Source organism: Halichoerus grypus, chromosome 13, assembly GCF_964656455.1.
Source record: "Halichoerus grypus chromosome 13, mHalGry1.hap1.1, whole genome shotgun sequence".
In the NCBI taxonomy this organism is placed as follows: Eukaryota; Metazoa; Chordata; class Mammalia; order Carnivora; family Phocidae; genus Halichoerus; species Halichoerus grypus.
Window position 1 is genome coordinate 62,360,867 of NC_135724.1, and position 21,114 is coordinate 62,381,980.

General features: G+C 58.8%; 1 protein-coding gene across 8 annotated transcripts in view; it reads left to right on the forward strand.

The window, feature by feature from the left end:
• The window catches only part of ARVCF (ARVCF delta catenin family member), a 50,614-nt gene that overhangs the window by 16,990 nt on the left and 12,510 nt on the right, over positions 1–21,114 (forward strand). For 5 of the 8 annotated variants that reach the window (XM_078060620.1, XM_078060618.1, XM_078060619.1 and 2 more), the window contains exon 3: positions 11,991–12,218. In XM_078060620.1, the coding sequence (XP_077916746.1) occupies positions 12,009–12,218 (210 nt within the window). In that variant the 5' untranslated portion in view covers positions 11,991–12,008. Of the gene's footprint in view, positions 1–11,990; positions 12,219–15,848; positions 16,029–21,114 lie in introns of those variants that run through there. The other 3 variants (XM_078060621.1, XM_078060622.1, XM_036104210.2) reach the window with 2 other exon arrangements.

The following is a 21,114-nucleotide window of genomic DNA, read 5'->3' on the forward strand; positions in this document are numbered from 1 at the left end:
TTGTGTTTATATCATAAAAGAGTGTCGAATTTTGTCAAATGTATTTTATGCATCAATTGAAATTATCATTTTCCCCCATTATTTTGTTAATATACAGGGTATTATGTTCGTCGATTTCTATATGTTGAGCCATCCTTGCATTCAGGAATAAATCCCACTTGGTTATGGTGTATAATCCTTTGAATATACTGCTGAATTCAGAATGCTGGTGTTTTGTTGAAGATTTTTACATCAGTTTTCACAAGGGCTATTGATCCATAGTTTTCTTTTATGGCTTGGTATCAGGGTAATTCCAGCCTTGTAGAATGAGTTAGTAAATGTTCCTTTCTTATCGATTTTTGGGGACAGTTTGAAGATTTATGTTAACTCCTCTTTGAGTATTTGTTAGAATTCACCAGAGAAGCCATCTGGTCCTGGGCCTTATTGGGAGCGTTACTTACTGATTCAATCTGCCTGCTAGTTATTAGGTCAGCTCAGGTTTCGTTTCTTCATGGGGTCACTTTTGGTAGATTGTGTGTTTCTAGGAATTTGTTCATTTCTTCTAGGTTATGCAGTTTGTTGGTGTATAATTGTTCATAGTATTCTCTTATAATCCTTTTATTTAAAAAAATTATACAGAGAAGAGACATACTGAACACGAGAGTGGGGTGGGTTTTTTTTTTACATTTTTCAAGTTTATTTTTTATTTTTTTAAGATTTTTATTTATTTATTTATTTGACAGAGAGAGAGAGAGAGAGCGAGAGAGGGAACACAAGCAGGCGGAGTGGGAGAGGGAGAAGCAGGCTTCCTGCCGAGCAGGGAGCCCGATGTGGGGCTCGATCCCAGGACCCTGGGATCATGACCTGAGCTGAAGGCAGATGCCCGATGACCGAGTCACCCAGGTGCCCCTCAAGTTTATTTTTAAGCAATTGAATTTGTAAAATTAAGGTAGCTAAAAACGTTCCTTCGTTTTTCTTCATTTTTTTCCAGTTTCACTGAGTATAATTGATAAATTTGTAAGCTACTTGGTGTGTACGTCATAGTGGTTGGATATACAAATACATTGTGAAAGAGTTCCTGCGGTCTAGTTAATGAGCACATCCGTGATGTCATATCTTTTGTGAGTTTGTGTGTGTACGTGAGTCTGTGTGTGTAGTGTTTGGATTTGTTGTTATTTTTGGCTTGGTTGGACTTTGTTTTGTGTTTCATGGATTCACACCTAATCTCTCTTTTTTTTCATACCTAATCTCTTACACTCATCAATCCACAGATCCACAGATATCCTGAGACAGTAAAAACACTCCCCACAGGCAGCTTGCAAAGGATGGCTAGGGACAGCTGAAGTCATCTTAAGGCACGCAGCGTATCCAGGCCTTGCTGGAAAATACGTTTCAACCCCTCAGCAGCCCTTGTTCCCCGAGGCCTGTGGTCTGGAGCTTCTGCCTATGGTGGGGTGACAGCCAGGTGAAATACCCGGTTAGCCTGGACTTCTCTGGGCAGTCCAGGGCTCCCCGCAAGCCCTGTTTGCTCCCTCCCAGGAGCAAAGGAAAGATCCATCATGTGAATGGCAAATCATGACTCTGAAAATCCAGGAATTTCACCATGAAGTTTCCTTAAGGAATTTCAGAGCGAGGTTAACTTTTTTAGAGATCTCAAGGTAAGGAAGCCAGGCATCCTGTTGAACAAAGCTGTCAGCTAGTCCTGGCCGTAAAAGAGTGTCTGCAGCATAAGAGATGATGAGCGGGCGACAGGATGTACAGCTGACATCTGCGGATGGACGGTGTCCAGCCCCTCTGGGATGTGGCCAGCCTGGTGGAGAACGAGTGCGCCAGGGAATGTTCGCCCCGCCAGCAGGTCAGGCCAGGCGCGCGCCTCCTTCCCACACCACAGAGCCAGCCTCGAGCACTTAGGAAACGGGTGTGTGTGGGGGGGATACCTCAGCCTACCAAGAGTGAATCGTAAAATGCCAGAAATAGACACATCCACACTTTTCTGAGCTGGTGTTCTGGACAGGAAGCTTTGATTCTGACCTGTACGCTGACAAGCCCGCTGGAGGCCTTCTTTCTTGAGGGTGGTTTCTGCCTGTTTTGAGGGCGCCGCTCTGCTTTTTCTCCCTTGGGGAATTTTTATTGTGTGGAAGTTTCGTCCTGGGATCTAGTTTCCACATCTCTTGCCTTCCCTCTTTCATTGACTTCTTGTCATTTTCTGCTGCTTTGGAAGGACTGGCCTGAGTTTGCTTTCTGCTACCCCACTGTGTGCAGATTTACTGTGGCATCCCGTGTGCCGTTCCCCGCCTCTGCCCATGGGGGCCTCGTCGTTTATGATCACTCCCTTCCATTACGATCTGTTCCCAGTTCATCAGTTCAACACTGCCTTCGACCTTTCGAGGACACATATCAGCTATTCCCTAGTACTTGTGCTAATAAGTGTGCTAAATATAATTTAGCGAAAAGTGACTCTCTCCAGTAGGATTTGCCCCGGCATGCTGGTGTGCTGTGCTGTGGGCAGTTCTCTGCTGGCTGGGTGCTTCTGTCCAGGGTCCGTGGCCCAGCCGCCCTCCCCTGCCACAGAGAGACTTGGTGTGGACCAGAGGCTGGAGCCACTTGCAGACTGTGGTGTCACAGACAGGCCTGGCCTCAGAGGTCTTGATGGGGGGCAACCTTGCAGGTGTTCAGGACAGTAACGGGGTCTGTGTTAGGATGCTGACCCTTACCAGGGTCCACAATGGCTAAGGAGCGCTCTGCCTACCTTCCCCTCCCGCAACGAGGACCTGTCAGGACTTTCAGGCCACCCACCACCCATTTTCCAGTGGGGCAGGTGAGGTCAGGTCCCACGGGGCAGCTATGGTGAGCTCAGCAGCAGCCACACAGCGTGGATGGGTGTGGGTGTGCCTGTGGGTGCATCATGCGTCCCTGTGGGTGTGTGCGCGTGCTTGTGGGGGTGGCTGCCACATGTGCCTGCAGGTGAGTTTTGGGAGGTCCCCAAACTGTACGCATGCCTTCTGCAGTGTTCCCACCTCCTTCTGGCAGGGATGGGACACACAAACAAGTCCAGCTCCCAGCAGGCGCTCATGGCATGTGTGGGTGGGGGGCGGGGAGCCAGAGGGGACACTGCAGGGCCTAAAGTCTGTGCTGGGTGGGGGTGGGGTGGAGCCCCCTGCCCTTTCCCACTGAGTAATTTGCATATAAAAGGGGGGAGTTTGTTACTGGCTGGAGGTTGGTAGTGTCTGGACTTGTTGCCATGGGCACTCCTGAGCTTCAGGAGCAGCTGAGCTGAGCTGGCTCCCAGCCTGGAGAGGGGGTTAGGAGCAGCAAGGCTGGTGTCCAGCTAAGCTTCTGGGAGGGAGGGGATGTTCCTGGGGGCCCGGGAGAAGCCTGAGCTGGCCGTGGTCACCTGCTTGTTGACCCTGGACAAGAGCAGACTAGAGGGGACCTGGCCCTTGGATGCTGTGGGCCAGGAGCAAGGCTGGAAGGGCCTGGAACCTCCCTCCCCAGGGCATACACTGCTCTCTCACCCACACTCACCTCTGACCCATCCAGAACCGGATGGCCCCAGCCACCCTACCTCTGCCCATGGCAGCTGGAGGGCCTTCCTGCCATCTGTGGTGCTTGTTGGCCCTGTCCCAGGCACTGGGCTGTGGGTGCTGTGCTGCCAAAGTCCGGCGGAGTCTCCCTGCTTGAGTCCCCAGTGTTGTTCCTGCTGAGGGAGGGAATGAGTGGCCAATTTCTGTACACATCTCACTCTTCCCAGGGAACCGCCTTCTGGAGACTGAAGACAGTCCTGCTGAGCCCCAGGACCCCATCTCCCTGGATGGCAAGAACCTGGGCTGGGCTTTGTTGGGAGCCCCCTTCGCTATAGACCCCACCACACCCTCCCTCCCAGGGCTGTGGAGAAAATTGCCCTGGTATTGCTGATGATGGGCAGGCACATTGGTGCCTGCAAGCAGCTAGCGGGAATGTGACGGGAAAAGCAGGCAGGGAGGGTGAGGCGAGGGTGTTAGGGGGTGCTTGTTGACTCAGAGGGGCACTGCCGTGTCAGGGTTGGCCCCTTGGCAGCCTACCCGGGACCTGCGTAGATCTGCCCACAAAGGGACTGATCTCTCCTGGGGCCAGCTCTGCCTCGTGCTGTTGCCCCGGGGCCGTGACCCCCCACCCCAGTGGCTTAGTTAGCAAAGCTGCAGTGGGTCAGGCTGAGGTTGCTTGGGGAGGGCTGCCCGGGCAGGGCGCCCGGCATGCAGGGGCACTGCCAAGTGCCTGGTCAGCAGCCGTCAGGGTGGCAGGGACCCACAGGCCGGGATGGGGAGGGGTTCCAGGGCTGGGAGCCCGGTAGGGTGAGCTAGGGCCCTGACAGGGCAACCTTGCTGGGGTGTGGGGAGGAGTGCTCTGTGCTGGCTTCCATCACCAGGCCCGCATTGCCTTCAGGGTCTCCTCTCCCCTACCCTGGAGCCAACTACACCACAGCCGGTTCCTCTTGTCCAAGTCTGTCTCGAGGTTGTGGCGGCAGCAGGCCCGCCCCAGGCCACACAGCTGGGCCAGCCAGCTGCATTCTCCCCCAGGCAGGCAGGCAAAGACAGGGACCCCCTACAGCAGGGGAAGCCAGGCGAAAGAAGCAAGGGACGGCGAGCTGGGGTAGGCCTGGCTGCCATGCGCAGCCCCCTCAGCAGACCTGGTGCCAGACTTGTTGTCATCTGACCTGTCTGCCCCCCAAGGACTTCTTGTGCCCAGTTCCCACTGGGTCCTGAGCCTAGTGGCTCAGTTCCCATCAGGTGGGAGTTTTCCCCACTGCCAGTGCCTCTTCCTCTTATCTAGGCAGAGTGTGTTCCTTGTCAAAATGATGGGAAAGATAGGGAAAACCGCCCAGACTCTAGCCGACAGCTGTGGGGCTCATCCCAGGGACCCTTCTGTGGGCAGCTGGGGCAGGTGGCACTGGGGTGGGGGAATCGGTCCCAGCTGCTAATCACCAGGCTCTGCAACCCGAGAGGGGGGTGGCTGGGCTGAGGGGCCCTGCCTCACCCCCCAGAGGCTTATTGGCCACAGGCTCCTAGGGGCTGCACCCCCACTGCCCCTCAAAGGGGCTTTGTGCCACCACAAAGAGGCTCTGTCCCTCACAGAGAAGCCTGGGTGTTGCCATGGTGACAGAGGGGGCCAGGAAGAAGGGGGTCCACCGTCTTGGGGGGGAAAGGGCGTTCCTAGTGTACACAGGCCAGTAGCCAGTGTGGGTGACTGCCGTACTCGTCCTGCTGCAGCCCTTGGCCTGGCTAGACAGCCGCCCCAGCTGTGCTTTAGTGGGGTTATCCGGACATTTCATGGACACCTTGGCCCCTTGGTAGGGGCTGAGCTCCCAGGCTCTGGCGCCAGTCAGGGCTGTCTGCTTCTGGTCCCAGCCTGGCTTTGAGTGTCAGCCCCCTCCTCGGGAATGCCTTGGTCCCTGTGCCCACCCCAGAGTGTGGTAGGGTGGGGCTCTGAGCCTGGGCCCTCATAACCGCCCCACCATGCTGCTCTGCTGTCCTTGAGATGGAGTGTGGGGGAGGGGAGTGTGAGCCTCTGCTGGGAGGGCGGAGGAGCCACTCAAGGTATCTTGGTGGCATTGGCCTTGGAAGCAGCTGGCCAGCCCACCCCACACAGTAGGATACCCTGGGGCTTGACCCCTCCCTTGCCCCCCAGTTTCCCCTCTCATGGCCGAGGTGGAGTGGCTGGGCTGCTGGTGCAAGCAGAGAGGGCACTGTGACTGCCAGGCCCCACCCTCCTCATCTGGAGCCCCATGGCTCCCCAGCCCTGGGGCCTTGGGCCCTTGGGGTGCCCCTGGGCTGGCTGCTACAGGGACTGCTGAGGAGTGAATCCTTGCTGCCCATACCCCACACTCGCAGCCTGCAGGGTATCGCTCTGGGACTGTGGCTCCGGCTGGAATCTGGGTCAGGTGCAGGAGGGATAGCAAGGGGGCTGCCCTGAATCCCAGCCTGGGGCCTGGGGGAGAGCTGTCCATCCCCATCCCATGAGTTCTGATAGAGGCAGTTCCCAGGGAACCAAGGAGACTTGGTGACTGAGACCTGTCCCAGTGGGAATCTCAGGCCACCCCTTTAGGTGCCTCTGGTGGTGGCTCCCTGTGGCTCAGGCCTCCCACCGAGGAGGGGCAGCAGCTGGGATATTCACCTGTCTCTGCCTGCACTCCTGCCAGAGTGAGGCCTGTCTCTGCCCTGTCTGGCCTGCGCTCCCAGCTCCAGGCTCTCAGCTCCCAGACCTCAGGCGCCCTGGGCCCCTACAAGTGTCCCTGCCTTGACTTGACCCTGAGGCTCCTACATCAGTACCGCCCCCAGCCTCTGGTCCTTCTGGACCACTTGGCCTAGGGCACCCCATTGGCACAGGGGAAGAGCCCCCCCGAGACTGTTCTCCCTGCACATGCGAGTGTGATCATCAGACGAGTGCTGCTGCTTATCCATGTGGACAACCTGGGGGCAGGTCACTAAGGGGCCATCTGTCCCCACCCCCACCTCCATCACGGCGTCTGGTCCCTTGCAACAGGGGTGCCTCCTCTGCTGGGGAAATCTAATTTCCAGGCTGAATCCAATTACCATTCTGTCAGCTCCCTGAAAGTCCCTCTGCTTCCCTCAGCCCGCGGGTGGCACTGCCTAGGCCCCTGGGGAGCTGAATTCCCAGGCCTCCTCCTTCACTTGCTGCTTTTCTGTCTCTTCCTTACCTTCAATTGTAGCAGTAACTCGGCGCCTCCCTGAACACTGGCAACACTGGTGGGTGCAGAACTCTGCTACCCAGAGTGTCTCAGCGACCTGAGACGCGTCTCCTTGTAGTCAGGGCGTGGGCACACTTGCTGGTTTCCATGCTCATTGCTTTGCATCTTATGTCTCTGGCCACATCCCTTGTTTATAGCCTTTACTCAGTTAGAGTTGAGGTTCTGGTTTTTCCTTATTGATTTGCAAGAGTGCTTTAGAGATGAAGGGTGTCACTTTACTGCTGGTTGTCACAAAGACCTGATCCCAATGTGTCGATTGTCTTTTGGTTGTCTTTATATCTTTTTCTCCCACCTTCTATTATGGAAAATTGCAAATGCACAGAAGTAGAGGGAGCTAGTGTGATGCCTCCCCGTGTGCCCCTCACCAGCTTCTGCCGTGATGAAATCAAGGTCTAGAAGAAAAGCCATTGCCTGTCTTTTGTCTGAAACATGCCCTGCATATGTTACTGTAAACGGTGTCACTTTAAAACCCAAACCAAAACACCATAACCACAGTCCGTGACGCTGTTTTGGCGGGGGATGTACAGAAATGCTTGGTTCTCACAAAGTTGAGCTGCTCTGTCTTTCCTTGGCAGTTTGTCCCACTGCTTTGAGGTTAAGAACAGCCTCCTCCCGCCCAGACACCCCAGGCCTGACACTGACTTCCGAGCAACACTGTGGTCCTGGCGGGGATGGACAGGCACGGACTCCGCCCTGTGTGAACTCCCCGGCCCAGGCCTCCTGCTCCAGCCTTGGCTCAGTGCCCATCCTTTTGGGCTGGCCAGAAGCTATCCCTGCAGCTGCGGGCACTGTCTGACCACAGTAGGGGTGACAGGGTAAAGATGGGCCCCCATGAGGCCTGGCCAGCCATGCTGGGAGCAAGTCACCATGCTGGCAGTGTTAAAGGTGGGGGACGCGATGCCCTCCCAGGCAAAATGGGCTTTGGAGCCACCAGGCCAGGGTTCTGCTTCTGTTCACACCACTTCCCTATCTAGATGGGGGGCGGGGGCAGAATGAGGTTCGCCCAGTGGCCAGTCCTCTCTTCCCTCTTGGGGGACAGCTGGCCGTGTGCCGACAGATGGCCGGCGAGGAGTCGGGACTGGAGCCCAGGCCTCCTGCCTGCCTCCCCCTGCCGGCCTGACCCTTGGGAAATTCCTCTAATTCCTCAACCCAGATTGGACTCGGGCCCCATAATTTGATTTTCTGGAGCAGGGTTTGGCTGGACTCCTTGTGAGGAAGAATGTCTGGGTCAGCAGGAAGACGTCAAATGTGGGTTTAGGTTTCGGGGGAAGGCTCGGCATCTCCCCCTAGCTCCTCTGGTGGTGCCTTTGCTTTCCTGGTGGACCAAGTGTTAGCCACAGTTGTGCCCCAAAGTGCTCAGGGTCCACGCTCCCCCTGCCCAGCAGCATTTCAGAGCCTTGTTCTTATCTACCCACCCACCCATTCATCTACCCATCTGACTCTCCACCCACCCACCACCTTACACCCATTCACCTGCCCATCTGATTCTCCACCCACCCACTACCCACCTACTCATTCACCTGCCCATCTCACTCTCCACCCACCCACCACCTTACACCCATTCACCTGCCCATCTGATTCTCCACCCACCCACTACCCACCACCCACCTACTCATTCACCTGCCCTTCTCACTCTCCACCCACCCACCACCTTACACCCATTCACCTGCCCATCTGATTCTCCACCCACCCACCACCTTATACCCATTCACCCACTACCCACCTCCTACTCATTCACCTGCCCATCTGACTCTCCACCCACCCACCACCTTACACCCATTCACCTGCCCATCTGACTCTCCACCCACCCACCACCTTACACCCATTCACCTGCCCATCTGACTCTCCACCCACCTCTCTGTCCACCACCATCCTCTCGCACAACCACCTACTCACCCTCCTATCCACACGTCCATTAACTCGTTCATCCATTTTCCCATCCATCCAGCCTTCTGTCCTTCCATCCCTTCATCCATTCAGCAATTTGTCCACCTGGGATCACTTGTGGGATGTCCAGGCAAAGATAGGTTTACCCCAGGTTCACTGCCTTCATTCCTGCCTGGGGCCAGTGAGGCTGGCTCTGCATTCCATGTTCGTTCCTGGGCGGTCGGGCATGGTGAGCAGCCTGCACCAAGGACTGCAAAGCCAGCAGCTAGGGTCTGGATGAGGGTTGTGAGGGCTCTGGCTGATGGGCAGTGTGGGGCCCTTGCCAGGTGAATGGAAGCTGTGATGACACTGGCCAGAGAGGAAATTAAGGGTCAGCTGAGACCCCTGCAAGCATGGCACTTCCCTGCTGGCCTCGGGCCCTCCCCAGGATAGGGCCCCTCCCTGATGCCCCTCTGGGGATGATGTCTTTACAGTCTCGTGGTCAATCTTAAAAAATCACGTACAGGGGCGCCTGGGTGGCTCAGTCCATTAAGCGTCTGCGTTTGGCTCAGGTCGTGATCCCAGAATCCTGGGATTGAGCCCCATGTCTGTGCGGGGAGTCTGCTTCTCCCTCTCCCTCTGCCCCTCCCCCTGCTTGTGCTCTCTCTCTCAAATGAATAAATAAAATCTTAAAAAAATTCATGTACAATTTGCTTTCCATGTCATTACATATTTATTGTTTTAATATAAAAATAGCATTTTGAGTTATCATCAGAAAAGCCGCCCTCTGGAGTGCTGGCCCGGCTCACCTGTACCCACACGTGCTCCTGCGCACAGGCCGTATACCTCGGACCCAGGAAGGCCGCCATGTCAGGGGAGTAGGCTTAGGTCTTCCCTGCTTCCTAGATGCCCCCAGCCAGCAGCCTCCCTCTTGCATACCCCAGGACTGCCCTCAAGGCCACCGAGCTGAGGAGGCTGTGGACTACAGGCCCAGCATCCCCACCCACATGCAGATAGAGGGGTGCACCATCGGGCTGAGGCAGAGAGCATGGGCCCCAGACCCAGAGTCTCTGCTCTTTGTGGATGGTTACACGGTACTCTTCCTCCAAGCTGGCTGGCATTTGGGGGTGTCTCCTGGGAGACACACAGTCATTTAGCTCCAGCTGAGAGAACTGGGCAATGGGAAGGTCATTGTGGGGTTTGGCTACCTTCTCACTGCCTTAGATTTCTGGGCCCCTGCCAGAGCAAGTGGGCCCCCTCTACGGGGGGGTTCCTTGGAGCCCAGAGTTGGAACATGCTGGAGGGCCCAGGGCAGGGAAGCTGGAGGCTGGGGCTGTCCCCAGGGTCTGCAGCCCCAGCCTGGTCTGAAGGGGAGCCTGAGGTCAGTCAGGAACCCATGTCCTGGCACAAGGAAGGAGGAAAGTCACCTCCTAGGTATGAGGCCCACAGATATCCTTTTTTTTTTTTTAATGTTTTATTTATTTATTCATAAGAGTCAGAGAGAGAGAGAGAGGCAGAGGCAGAAGGAGAAGCAGGATCCCCACCTAGCAGGGAGCCCAATACAGGACTCGATCCCAGGACCCCAGGATCATGACCTGAGACGAAGGCAGACGCTTAACCATCTGAGCCACCCAGGTGCCCCACGGCCCACAGATATCCTGATCACCACCTCCCAGGGCCTTGAGACCCATACTTCGACCAAGGGCTTGAGTGACCTGGCTCCACCCCCTGCCCCCCGGGGAGGAAGACCCCACCATGCTTGCCTGGGGCCACCAGCTTCAGTCCATCCATGCACAAGGCCTACTCTACTGTCTGAGTGGCACCAAGTGTGGGGCTGCGTGCATCTGTGGCTGGTACCCAGGTAGCAGTGGGTGTGCCCAGGAGGCTGTGTGCCCACAGCCGTGGACATGCCATGCTTTGTCCCTTACTCCCTGCTGGCCAAAGAACCCAGTCTATACCTCACTTTCTTCATCCGCCCAAGCTCCTCCCCTCCCCCCATGATGGCCACCGCCTCTCCCAGCCCAACATGCTGACTTCGCTGCCCCTCTGCTGGGTCACACTGCCAGTTTTATTTGCGTGACAGGTGCTGGGAAAATGGAGCTTAGCTTCTGGGACCTATGCTGGCCTCTTGCTTCACTGGGCCTTGGTTTCCCCAGCTTCACAGTGGGCTGGGCTCCATGGTGTCTTCAACTCTATGTACACGCATGCCCCCCAACCCTGTCCCTGGCTCAGCTGGTACCAGTGGCCAGGCCCAGCACCAACCCCTCCTTTCTAGGGTTCAGTTCTTGCAGCTGGCCTTCCAAGGGTGCTGCCCACTGCTCTGTGTCTCTAAGCTCAAGCCCTGTGTTGTGCAGGGGCCCCAGGGCCAGCAGAGTCTGCCTCAGCCAGCTGGTGTGGGCTGGACCAGGAGGAGGCCCTGAGCACATGGCCTGCACCCCGCCTGCTGGCCTGCTGCTATGTGCAGGTCTGGGCTCCATATACTTCCCCTGCTTCTTTTTGCTCATGAAGAACAAATATGCTGGGCAGCCAGGGAGCAAGCAGCGAGAAGAGTGCTGGTTTGTGGTTGCAGCTGCTGAGTCCCTGCCGCCCCTACCCACCACCCTGGTGCCCTCAGGGGCAGCACTGGGCAGGGGCCCAGGCAGGCCTGACCCTCCCCACAGACTGGGCCTCAGACGCCTGGGACCCTGCCCTCCACCTTCCCTCCAGATCCGGCATGAGGCGCCTGGACCACTTCTGAGTGCAGAATCCCAACCAGGCTGTACTCAATTTTTACTCTGTCATGTGGGTAGATAGCACCCTTGTTCCCAGCCAGCGTGGCTGTGAGTGGAGGCCTAATTGCTGGTCCGCAGGCCGGTGTCATCCCCTCACCTGCCTAGGTGTCCCGCCCACCTGGCGGCTGTGGAGCGGCTTCTCTCTCCCTGCCCACTGGTGCACCAGCTGTGTGGCTATGGCTGGGGGCCCTGCCTTCTCTGGGCCGGAGCACTGCCTCCGAGAGTTGGGCCTGTGCTGGCCCCGTGAGGTTGGGATGAGCTGGCATGCGCTGTGGGCAGCAGAGGGCCTGGGAGGCCTGAGAGGTGGTCACGCCAGCTCTTCCTACCCTTCCCTTCCCAGAGGGCTCTGGGATGCCCAGTCAGTGGTTCTGCTGAACCTGGCAGGAAGCAGGGACTCCCAGCTCAGAGCCCCCACACTCCACAGGGAGGGAGCCCACTGCTTCCGGCCAGCCTCGGATTAATGGCTTTTAGTTTAGAATTTAATCAATGCGGCTTCTCTCTGGAGAGCTGGATACTCTGGTCTGGGAATGAGTTGTATGATCTGTGAGTGGGGTGGGCATGGGGCCTATGATGGCCTCTCCAGGCCTCTGTCCTGGCCCCACCCTGACCTTGCTCTGCTTTGCCTGCAGCCTGCTGGCATCCTGGTCATGGAGGACTGCAACGTGCACTCGGCTGCCAGCATCCTGGCCTCGGTGAAAGAGCAGGAGGCCCGCTTTGAGCGACTGACGCGAGCCCTGGAGCAGGAGCGGCGCCATGTTGCCCTGCAGCTGGAGCGTGCCCAGCAGCCTGGCATGGGCAGTGGTGGTGTGGGCAGTGGGCAGCCCCTACCAATGGCCTGGCAACAGCTGGTCCTGCAGGTAACACCCCAGTGACTCCAAATGGGTGAAAACGGCCAAGTAGGGAAACAATCAAGGGGCCTCGGACTATAAGCCAGTATTGAATGACTTATTGCAAGATATCCTGAGGCCTCTGAGGAGGGGAGGAGAGTGGGATCCCAAGGGGGCTGGAAGTTTTACTTCGGTGTGCAGGACACTATGTGATGAATGGGCAGGACACAGCCCAACCCTCAGAATGGCACCCTCCACTCAAGTGAGTCCTCAGAGCCCAGGTAGCTGGGCAAGGTCTATTCTGGGCAGCTCTGCAGTCACCCTGGTGACACTGAGGGTTTTACCCGCCCTGGAGTCTCCTTGCCGTGGTTTCCTCCTTCGTCGTATGCATCAGTGAGTCAGCTCTAGAGGAAGGCTTGAGCAAGGCCCCGGGCTCTGCCTACGTCTCAGAGGGTGACCTGGAGCCTCCATTTCTCCACCAGCCAATGCCCTTAAACTGGGCTCAGGCCCCTGCTCAGCCCCAAGAGGCGTGAAGCCCTGTCTCCTCTGTGGCCAGGCCCTAAGGCCTCTAAAGTCAGGAGTAAATGGCCTGGACCCCTCCCTCCAGCCACTGTACCCCAGTGCCTGACTTATGGATGGGGCACAAGAGCACTTGGTTGGTTTATGGGATGGTAGGGGCAGAACAAGAAAACGTGGGAGGCCTGGAGTTTGGTGTGATTTTTCAGATCACAGTACTGACTGAGGCACAAGGCAGGGGATAGGCAGGGCAGAGCTGTCCCAGGAGCCAGGAGAAGGAGGGCCCTGGGTGGGAGTCCACCCCACAGACCTCTCACTGTTGTACCTCCTCACTACCAGACCCAGAGGCCTAGGGGGCCACAGCCTACTGAGTCCCCAGGGTTCCTCACAGAGTGACCCTAGAGGGCCCTCCCAGTGGTGTTCTGTTTCTCTGGCTCAGCTCCCTCACCATTGCCCTCCTAAACCTGGCAGCCAGACCTCCTCCCAGTATGTCTCCCAGCACATGCTCTTGTCACTAGGCCCCCACTCCAGGGAACCAGACATGCTGTTGGCAGCTTAGGGCCGCCTGCACCTCTGTAGCTGGAGAGAGAGGGAGCAGGTCTCGGGTGAGACTGACCCAGTTGGGCTAGCTTTGCCTAGCCAGGGCATGTGGGGCCCAGAAGCAGCAGTCCATGTCAGGTTGGGGGACTTGGCGAGTGATCTTTACCCCCAGAGCCTTGGTGGTCTCATCTGCCAGTGGGCAATCCACACGCACAGCCCAGCATGGTATATAGTCTCCAGAGGGCCCAGACCCACCAGCAGCCCCTACCATTGGGAAGCTGTCTTTCCAAGCCTTTGGTGCTGAGGTGGGCCAAGGAGCCAGTCCACATGAGGCCAGGACTGAGGCAGGGTGGGTCTAGGTACAAGAGCCACCCCCACCACCCCTTGGATCTCAGGCACCCCAGAGGGTGAGGCCTGCACCCCCAGATGTGGTGGGGAGTAGAACAGCCCAGCTGGGCCACATGGGGACAGTGGCAGTCAGTGACCTCAAGGCCATCCTTCAGGCGCCAGGCCCTCTTTCTAGCCCTCCCAGGCTGGAAAGGGCTTTAGCCTCCAGCCCAGAGGGCACTGCTGAGGGTCAGTGCCCCCACAGAAAGATGTTCCCACAGCCTGGAGCTGCCCTGGCCTCCTGGGGGCTGTGGACTAAAGACCTCAGGCTATGACCTCTCCCCGCCCACTGTCCTCCTGGCCTGCCCTTGATTTTTCTGTCTCTTGGGAGGAGATGGTTTTCTCAGGGTGAGATTGGAGAGAACATGTGTTCTCAGGGCTGTGGCTGGACTGGCAGGGCTAATGGGACATTGGGGGAGGCGGGGCCACATCCACTGGCCAGGCCTGGCAGCCCTGATGCCAAAACTGCTTCCCAGATTTGTCTCAGCAGGAGATGCCTAGTGACCTACCTGCTGAGCCCCAGGGCTGCCTGGAGCTGGTCCTCAAGGTCAGAGCTGGGGTCTGTGAAGCTCAGGGCCAGTGGCAAGGCAGGTCGCTGGGACTAAGGGGTTGAGAGGCCAGGGGCTACGGCTGTGCTCCCCAGGCTGCACCACTGTCCTGGCCACTTGCCTTTAATCCTCCAGCAGGAAGAGCTCCCCGCTGGAGACACCTGGCTGGAGGAGGGCCAGCCCTCAAGCAGTGGGTGTGTGTTTGTGCATGTGGTCGGGGGGGACGCCTTTAGGGACCTGGCCAGCCCCGGGTTAGGCCAAGGTGGGTATGTGGCTGGGGCACTAGCAGCTGGTGAAATTTGGGAGAAGGCAGAAGCAGCTGAAATGTAAGTTCCTTCAGGGCAGTGGTCCAGTCCTCCTCCTGCTGCTTCTATTCCAGGTGGCTCCCTGTGGGACTGCCATGGATGGAAGGTACAGGGGGCCAGTGGTCAGGGCAACTCACCCCTGTGCAGGTGGGGAAACAGAGGCTCAGAGGGACATGTAGTGGACACCCAGAGTGCTTGAGCATGCTGGCTGCATAGCCTATGTACATGGCATGTCCAGGAAGAAGGGTAGCCCCTGGGGATGGCTGGATTTTCTGAGCGGGGTCTGGGGCAAAGCAGGAGGGGCGCAGGAAGCCCAGGCCTTGTCCTTCTGTCTTGCCAGACCCATGGAACCTCCTTGCACCGGCCCTTGCCCTTATTCATCTCAGAGCCTAGTTCCCTTATTTGGGATACACGAGCCATTGGCTTGCCTTTGTGGGGTATGACCCAAGAGGGCCCCAGCCCAGCCCAGCCCTTCTGGGTCTGCGTTTCCATCCAGCACAGCCAGACTCTCCAGGGTGTGGCTGTACCTTCATGTCATGCCTGGTTTGGAGAAGTCCTGATTAACCAGGCACTGTGATACCACTCCCCTCACCCCCCAACCACTTCCCAGTGGATCAAAAGCATGGAGGAGAGAGAGTCTGAGGCCCTCTTGGCCTCGGGAGCTTTCACCCAGGGTCACCCAACTGCTGAGCACCCCCGCACACACCATTTGATCTGTTCTGACACCCCTAAGAGGGTAGGGGAAACCCTGGGCCTCTGTGTCTTGATGGGGAGAACCCAAGACAAAGTGGATCAGTGCCAGGTCCATTTGGCAGGCCCCGACTGAGCTCTGTGGAGGCACTTACTTGGGGGGCTGTGCTGGGGTTTGGGCAAGGGCCTGGGGCCAGATCAGGGACATCTGAGAGACTTTGTCATGCTGACATCGCTATAACTACTGTCTGATCAGTCCTCATTTTACAGCAGGGGGAAACATTGGGGTCAGGATAGCAGCCTGTGCCAAGGAGGATGGCGGCACTGGCCCCAGCTCTGCCAGAACTCAGTTTCCCTAACTACAGGGGGAGGGGCCTGTGAGTTCTTTTACTGGAGGCAGAATGAGGCCCGGAAAGCAGGACTCGGCCAAAGTCACTAGGCGGGAAAATGTCACCCCCGCAGGGGAAGTGGAGGGATGGGGAGGCCAGGCCAGGCCGGCCGCCGGGGAGTTAAGGGGCGACCCCAGCCCCGCCCTGGCAGCGAAGCAGCGCCCCGCGCGCCGGGGGAGGGTGGGGGTGGGGTGGGGCGGGACCTCGCCCCGCCCCACCGGCCCCCGCCCCGCCCCGCCTGGGCGCGGCCCCGCTCCATTGGCTGCTCTCCGTGACCGCCGCCAGATCCGCCCCCGCGGGGAGCGAGTCCGCCGAGCCCGAGCCCGAGCGGCCGAGGCGCCGGAGCCGAGCCCGGTTCAGCTGCCGCCGCCGCCGCCGCCGCCGCCGCCGCCGCCGCCGCCGTCCTTACCGGCCAGCGCCCCCACCACCCACGAGCCCGGCCCGATGCCGGCCGAACTCAGACAGGTTGGAGGGAACTTGGTCTTATGCGTGGGGGCACCGTCCCGGGGGCCCGGCGGCGGAGGGCGGGGCGCCGGCCTTCCCGGGAGGACCCGCTTTTGTTCCGCGGAGCCGCCGGCCGGAGAAGGCTATTGTCTGCGCTTTGGCCCAGCGCGTTCGGCCCCGGGGCGGGCGGGGCGGCGGAGTGAGCGCGCCGCCCGGGGGGGTGTGCAAGGCGCGGGGCGGGGCCGCGGGGTTTCTGGGGACCGGGCGCCGGGCCCCGGGCGGTGCGACTCGGCGCCGGGAAGCGAGGCCGGGATCGGGGTGGGTGCACCCCAGGGCAGCGCCCAGGACAGGTGCCTGGGGTGGGGGTGGTTGGTGAGGTCCTTCCTGAGCAGCCCCTCTGTGCGGGAGGGATGCGGAGTCCGGAGAGGGCAGCCGGGCTAGGCCTCCAGCTCCCTGGGGGGCTCGGTGGGCCTCCCCTCCCCTCCACACTCTTAGCGCGGGCTCCGACTCTGGGGACCTGCGAGGAGCTTCCGGAGCTTTAATGGAAGCCCTGTCTGCCGCGGCAGCGCACGTGAGGGGAGGGGTGGAGGAGGGCCCTGCCCACGTGCGGAGGCAGGAGGGGGGGTCTCCGAGGAAAACCCAGGGAGTCAGCCTCCCAGTGCTGGGAGGGAGCGGGAGGGAGGCGTGTGGGCAGCCAGCACCTCCTGCTTACAGGGTTTGCGGTCCAGTAACAGGCAGGGAAACTGAGGCCAACTGGAGGAGCAACTGCCCCAGGCCCCTTGTCATTGGGGGCCGGGTCACACCTGCCTCTCCGTGGCAGCTGGGTTTCTGCCTGCTGTATGGTATGGCCCCTAGGGTCAGGCCACTGACCATCCCAGAGATGTAAGGGTCAGCTGGGGGGAGTTGGGGCTGCTGTGTAGCTGATAAATGCGGCTGGGCTTGGAGAAACTGGGGTGGGTGACAGCCAGCCCTGCTATCCCCCGCAACCTTGCTTCCCCAGTCTGTGGGCACCCACTGCCCCTTGGTCTCTTGGCCACTCAGTGTGGACTGCAGGCACTGGCAGGCGGCTTCTGCTCTGGAGGGGTGAGCTCCCCATCTGCCTGGGCTGGGCAGAGCCTCTGGGCATCAAGAGAGGGCATCTGTGGTGGCCAAGAGCTTGCTCTGTGGAGAGAGATGCCAGCCTGGATTGTCTTGGACTCTATCAGGGATGGCTGTGCTCGGGTGGAGGGGATGGGGAACACGTTCATTCCTTCACTCCTCCCTCCCTCCCTCCATCCATCCATTCATTCATTCAGTGCTAGCTGTCTTGTGCCCTCTTGGGGCCAGGACTGGGAATTGTGGGAGCCAGGTGTGGGATCCTACCTTAACCCATTCCCTGTGTGTACGGTGGGACCATGGGCAGGGTGGGGCACCTGTCTCGAGGCTTGCTCTTCATGATATGTACCATGGGTGCTCATCTGTGAAGTGCGGTTGGTGACATAGATCCATGCCTCTGGGACCCCAGTCCAGCCCCCCTGCCCCATTAAGACTTGGCTTGTTTCCCTGTCCCCTTTCTCTGCCATTCCCACATGTACCTCAGAGGTGGTTGTGGGCTTTTGCCCAGGTGGCGGCCCCTCTGTACGTTGGCCCACATCTTGTATTCTACTCCCCACATCCCTTGGATCTGGCCATGAAGGTGGGACTGGCACTATCCTGCTTGTCCTTTGGCTTTGATATCCTGGGTGCTTTCTGTTTCCATATGAGGAAGCCAAGCCCTGGATGTGTGACAGGGCCTAGGGGACCCTCTTGAGAGCAGTGGTGGCTGGCTGTGTTTACCTTTCTGAGTACTGGCCATTCTGGCCCCGGGGGCTTGGAGTCTTGGGCCAGGCCCCTTCCACAAGTTCAAGGGAGCTCCTGGGAAACCCCAGATCTGGACAGCAGCCCCACTCTGGGCCAGGCCTGTAGACCATGGACCAGGTGGACCATGGATGGGAGCGCCAGGGGACAGTTTGGGCCCTGGAGGTAGGCTATGGGAGGCAGGTCAGTGGTCCCAGGAAGAGGGGCAAGAATGAAGCTAGGGCTGGGGATGGGTGACAAGATACAGTTGACAGGATTGGCAAGATTTGGGATGTGAAGGGCTGGGGGTTTTGTGTCCAGGCTGGTGCTCATGTCTGGAGTGCCGGGGGGACCTGAGTTGCAGGGCCGGGGGTCTCTGGGGTGTGCTGCCCTGGATAGGTGGACATGTGGCCCTAGAGCAGGGTCTCAAGGTCAGATGAGGATGTAGGCACCCCGGTCAGCTGCCTCTGTTGAGTGCCAACTGTGTGCTGGTCATCAGGCTTTGGTTCCCCACTCTGCTGCCAGCTCTGAGAGCCCCCAGAGTGGGTGGTTGAGTGGGTGTCCAGGCAGTCTGGACACAGGGGTGGGAGACAGGAGGAGGTGACGGGGATGTGTCTGCATGTGCAAGTCCCTCTGGGGGCAGTGCGCACTGTGTCTGGGGGCTGTTAGGACAACATGCAGATTGACGCGCTTGGGCCTGGGGGCCAGGCTGGGTGCTTACACACACATACACACACACACGTCTATGCACATGTCCCTGTTGGAAGCACCAGGTACACGCACGCATGTCCAGGTCCTCATCTGCATGTGTGCCCAGGCGTGTGTAACGGGGGCCAGGCCTTCCTGTGATCATCGGCCGACTCCCGCTCCCGCCTGCCCGCCAGCCTGGGTGAAGTCATCGCCTGTTTTTAGCTCTCTGAGGTCATTTGCCAGTGGGGGCTCTTGGGGCCTCAGGATCCCACTACTAGGCTGCCTGGGCTGGGCATTAGTGGGCGATGCTGCAGGGTTGCCAGGCCTTGTGGGGTGGGGGGTTCCTGGCTCTTCTGCAGCCCCATCCCTTTGTTCCGTCTACTGCACTGTGTCAGACCCTCATCACAGGCTAGAGTGAGAATAAACTGAGTCAGAGTGGCATTGAGGTCTGAGGTATGCTTACTCCTCCTCCTCCCTCCTCACACCCACCCCCTAACCAGGGAGTTGGAGGCTCTTCTCTGAGAGTGTTCATGTATGCAGATCTACTCAGGGGCCGTGTCCTCCTGGCCAGGCTCTGGTCCCCTCTTGTCGGTCTTGCTCCTCGCGCCTCCCCTCCACTTGCAGCCACCAGGGTGTGGCCCTAGGCCCCTCCATGCCTGGCCCCCCAGGGCCCAGCTGAGAGAACTCAGCACCTGACACACGTTTGCTCCCATAGTTGTCAAATACAGCTGGGGTCGCCGAGGTGCCGGCAGTGACAGGCTTTCCCTGAGTCTTCTGCTCTGGAACCATCCCGGCTCCCAGCACCCTCAAAGAAGGGTCCAGGCCACCGTACCTGGCAGCCCAGCTGCATGTCCCCGTTCAGGGTCTCAGTTTACTCCTCTTTCTCAGGGAACATCGTTCTTCCTTCCTGGCCAGGTCCCCACCAGGCATTCCACCTACAACCCCAAACTGAGTGGCAGCCAAGGCTGTAGCCCACAAGGGGTGAGGTATCGCTAAAAGGCCTTGCAGAACTGTCTTCCCTGTGGATGCCTGAAATTCCCTGTCAGTGGTTTGTGAAGTCCTGGTTAAGCCTCTCCCTTCTGTCAGGCCTCAGTTTCCCTTTTTATAAAATCACGTATTGTTGTCCTCTGCTTCTGGGGGCAGAGGCTGCATTCTGTGACTTCCTTACTGTATCACCAGAGCCTAGGGGATACACCTGTCCTAACATGGAGCAGGCCTCTCTCTGGACCCCTGAAGAGTTTGCGGGGGCCTAGAATCTCAGCACTATGTACAGTTGTTGGCTTAAGCATTTTGTCAGGATAGGACCCCGACCTGAGGAGACTTCACACCCTGAGGACCTCAGGAGGCAGGCCGTTGGGCAGCTCTGGGCACCTAGGCTTGCATACCTCCCAGGCCCAGGGCCAGGAGCAGAGTACGGCTCTGGGGGCAGGCAGATAGGGGTGTGGCCTTCCTTGGGCCTCAGCTCCGTTTCTGTGTAGGGCCTCAGAGGCCTGGGGCCCACACAGGGGACCCATTCCTCAAGGCACAGCATCTGGGCCACAGAGCAGGGCCTGTCCTCCTGCTGACCTGGCCCCGCTGCCCAGGAATGTGCTCCTGCTCGCTTGCCCGCTGCGGCTTGGGTTTCAGCCCCTACCCATCCTGCCAGATGCTAATCCTAGGATATTGGTGTGGTGCGGGGACCCATGCGGTCAGAGGCCCAGGGGTGGATGGACTTTGGCTCTTGGACCCCTTTGCTAGTCAGCAGAGTCAGTTCAGCTCTGCTATGGACTGGCCTGTCCTCTTTGAGCCTCCGTTTCCCCACTGGCAAGTCTGGCCATAGGCTTATGGGCCTTAAAAGGGCCTCTGTCCAGAGCTATCTTGCCTGGAATTCCACCATGGTTATCCCCTGCGGGGATGAAGGCAAGGGGAGCTGCAGGTTGGGGAGACCTGGGGGGAGGTATATGGGGAGGGGACACCAGGGTTCCTGTCAAGGACTAACTGGGCACACCTGGCCTGAATTCACTATCTCTGGGCTCTGATAAAACACCCAGCATCTCACTGGGGAGCACCAAACACTGGCCCAAATGAGGTAGGGCCAGGCTCTGCCCACTCAATACCCTAGGAGTGTCCAGGCCAGAAGGAGCAAGGGTAGTTTGGGCATTCTGAGAACTGAGTATTTCTGTCCTGCGAGGGCGTCTAGCTGGCCTTGGGAACAGTGGGGGCCTGGGTATGGCCCTGGGGAGTCAGTGAGCAGTGCTGAAACTGCTCCCCCAAGGCCTCTGCACTCAAGGTTTCTTGGGTGGGGCAGGGAGGAGGCCCAGGACATGGGAGGGCCCAGCCAGGGGTAGTGACCTATGTCAAGAGTTCGACCTGCAGGTCCCACCAATCTCCTTGGGCCACCAGGAACCTGTAGCAGCCAGGCCTTGCAGCTCAGATGGGGCTGCCCAAGACTGCACCACTGGGGTCAGGGGCTTTATCTGCCAGCTCAGTCCCAGGAGGCGCCAGGATTGGGGGAGGTCAACCCCCAGAGGTCCCCATGGGATAGGGCAACAGAGTAAGCCCCATGGCGTTCAGAGGCAGGAGCGGCCTGCTGTCTTCACCGGCTGGGGCTTGCAGGCCCTGG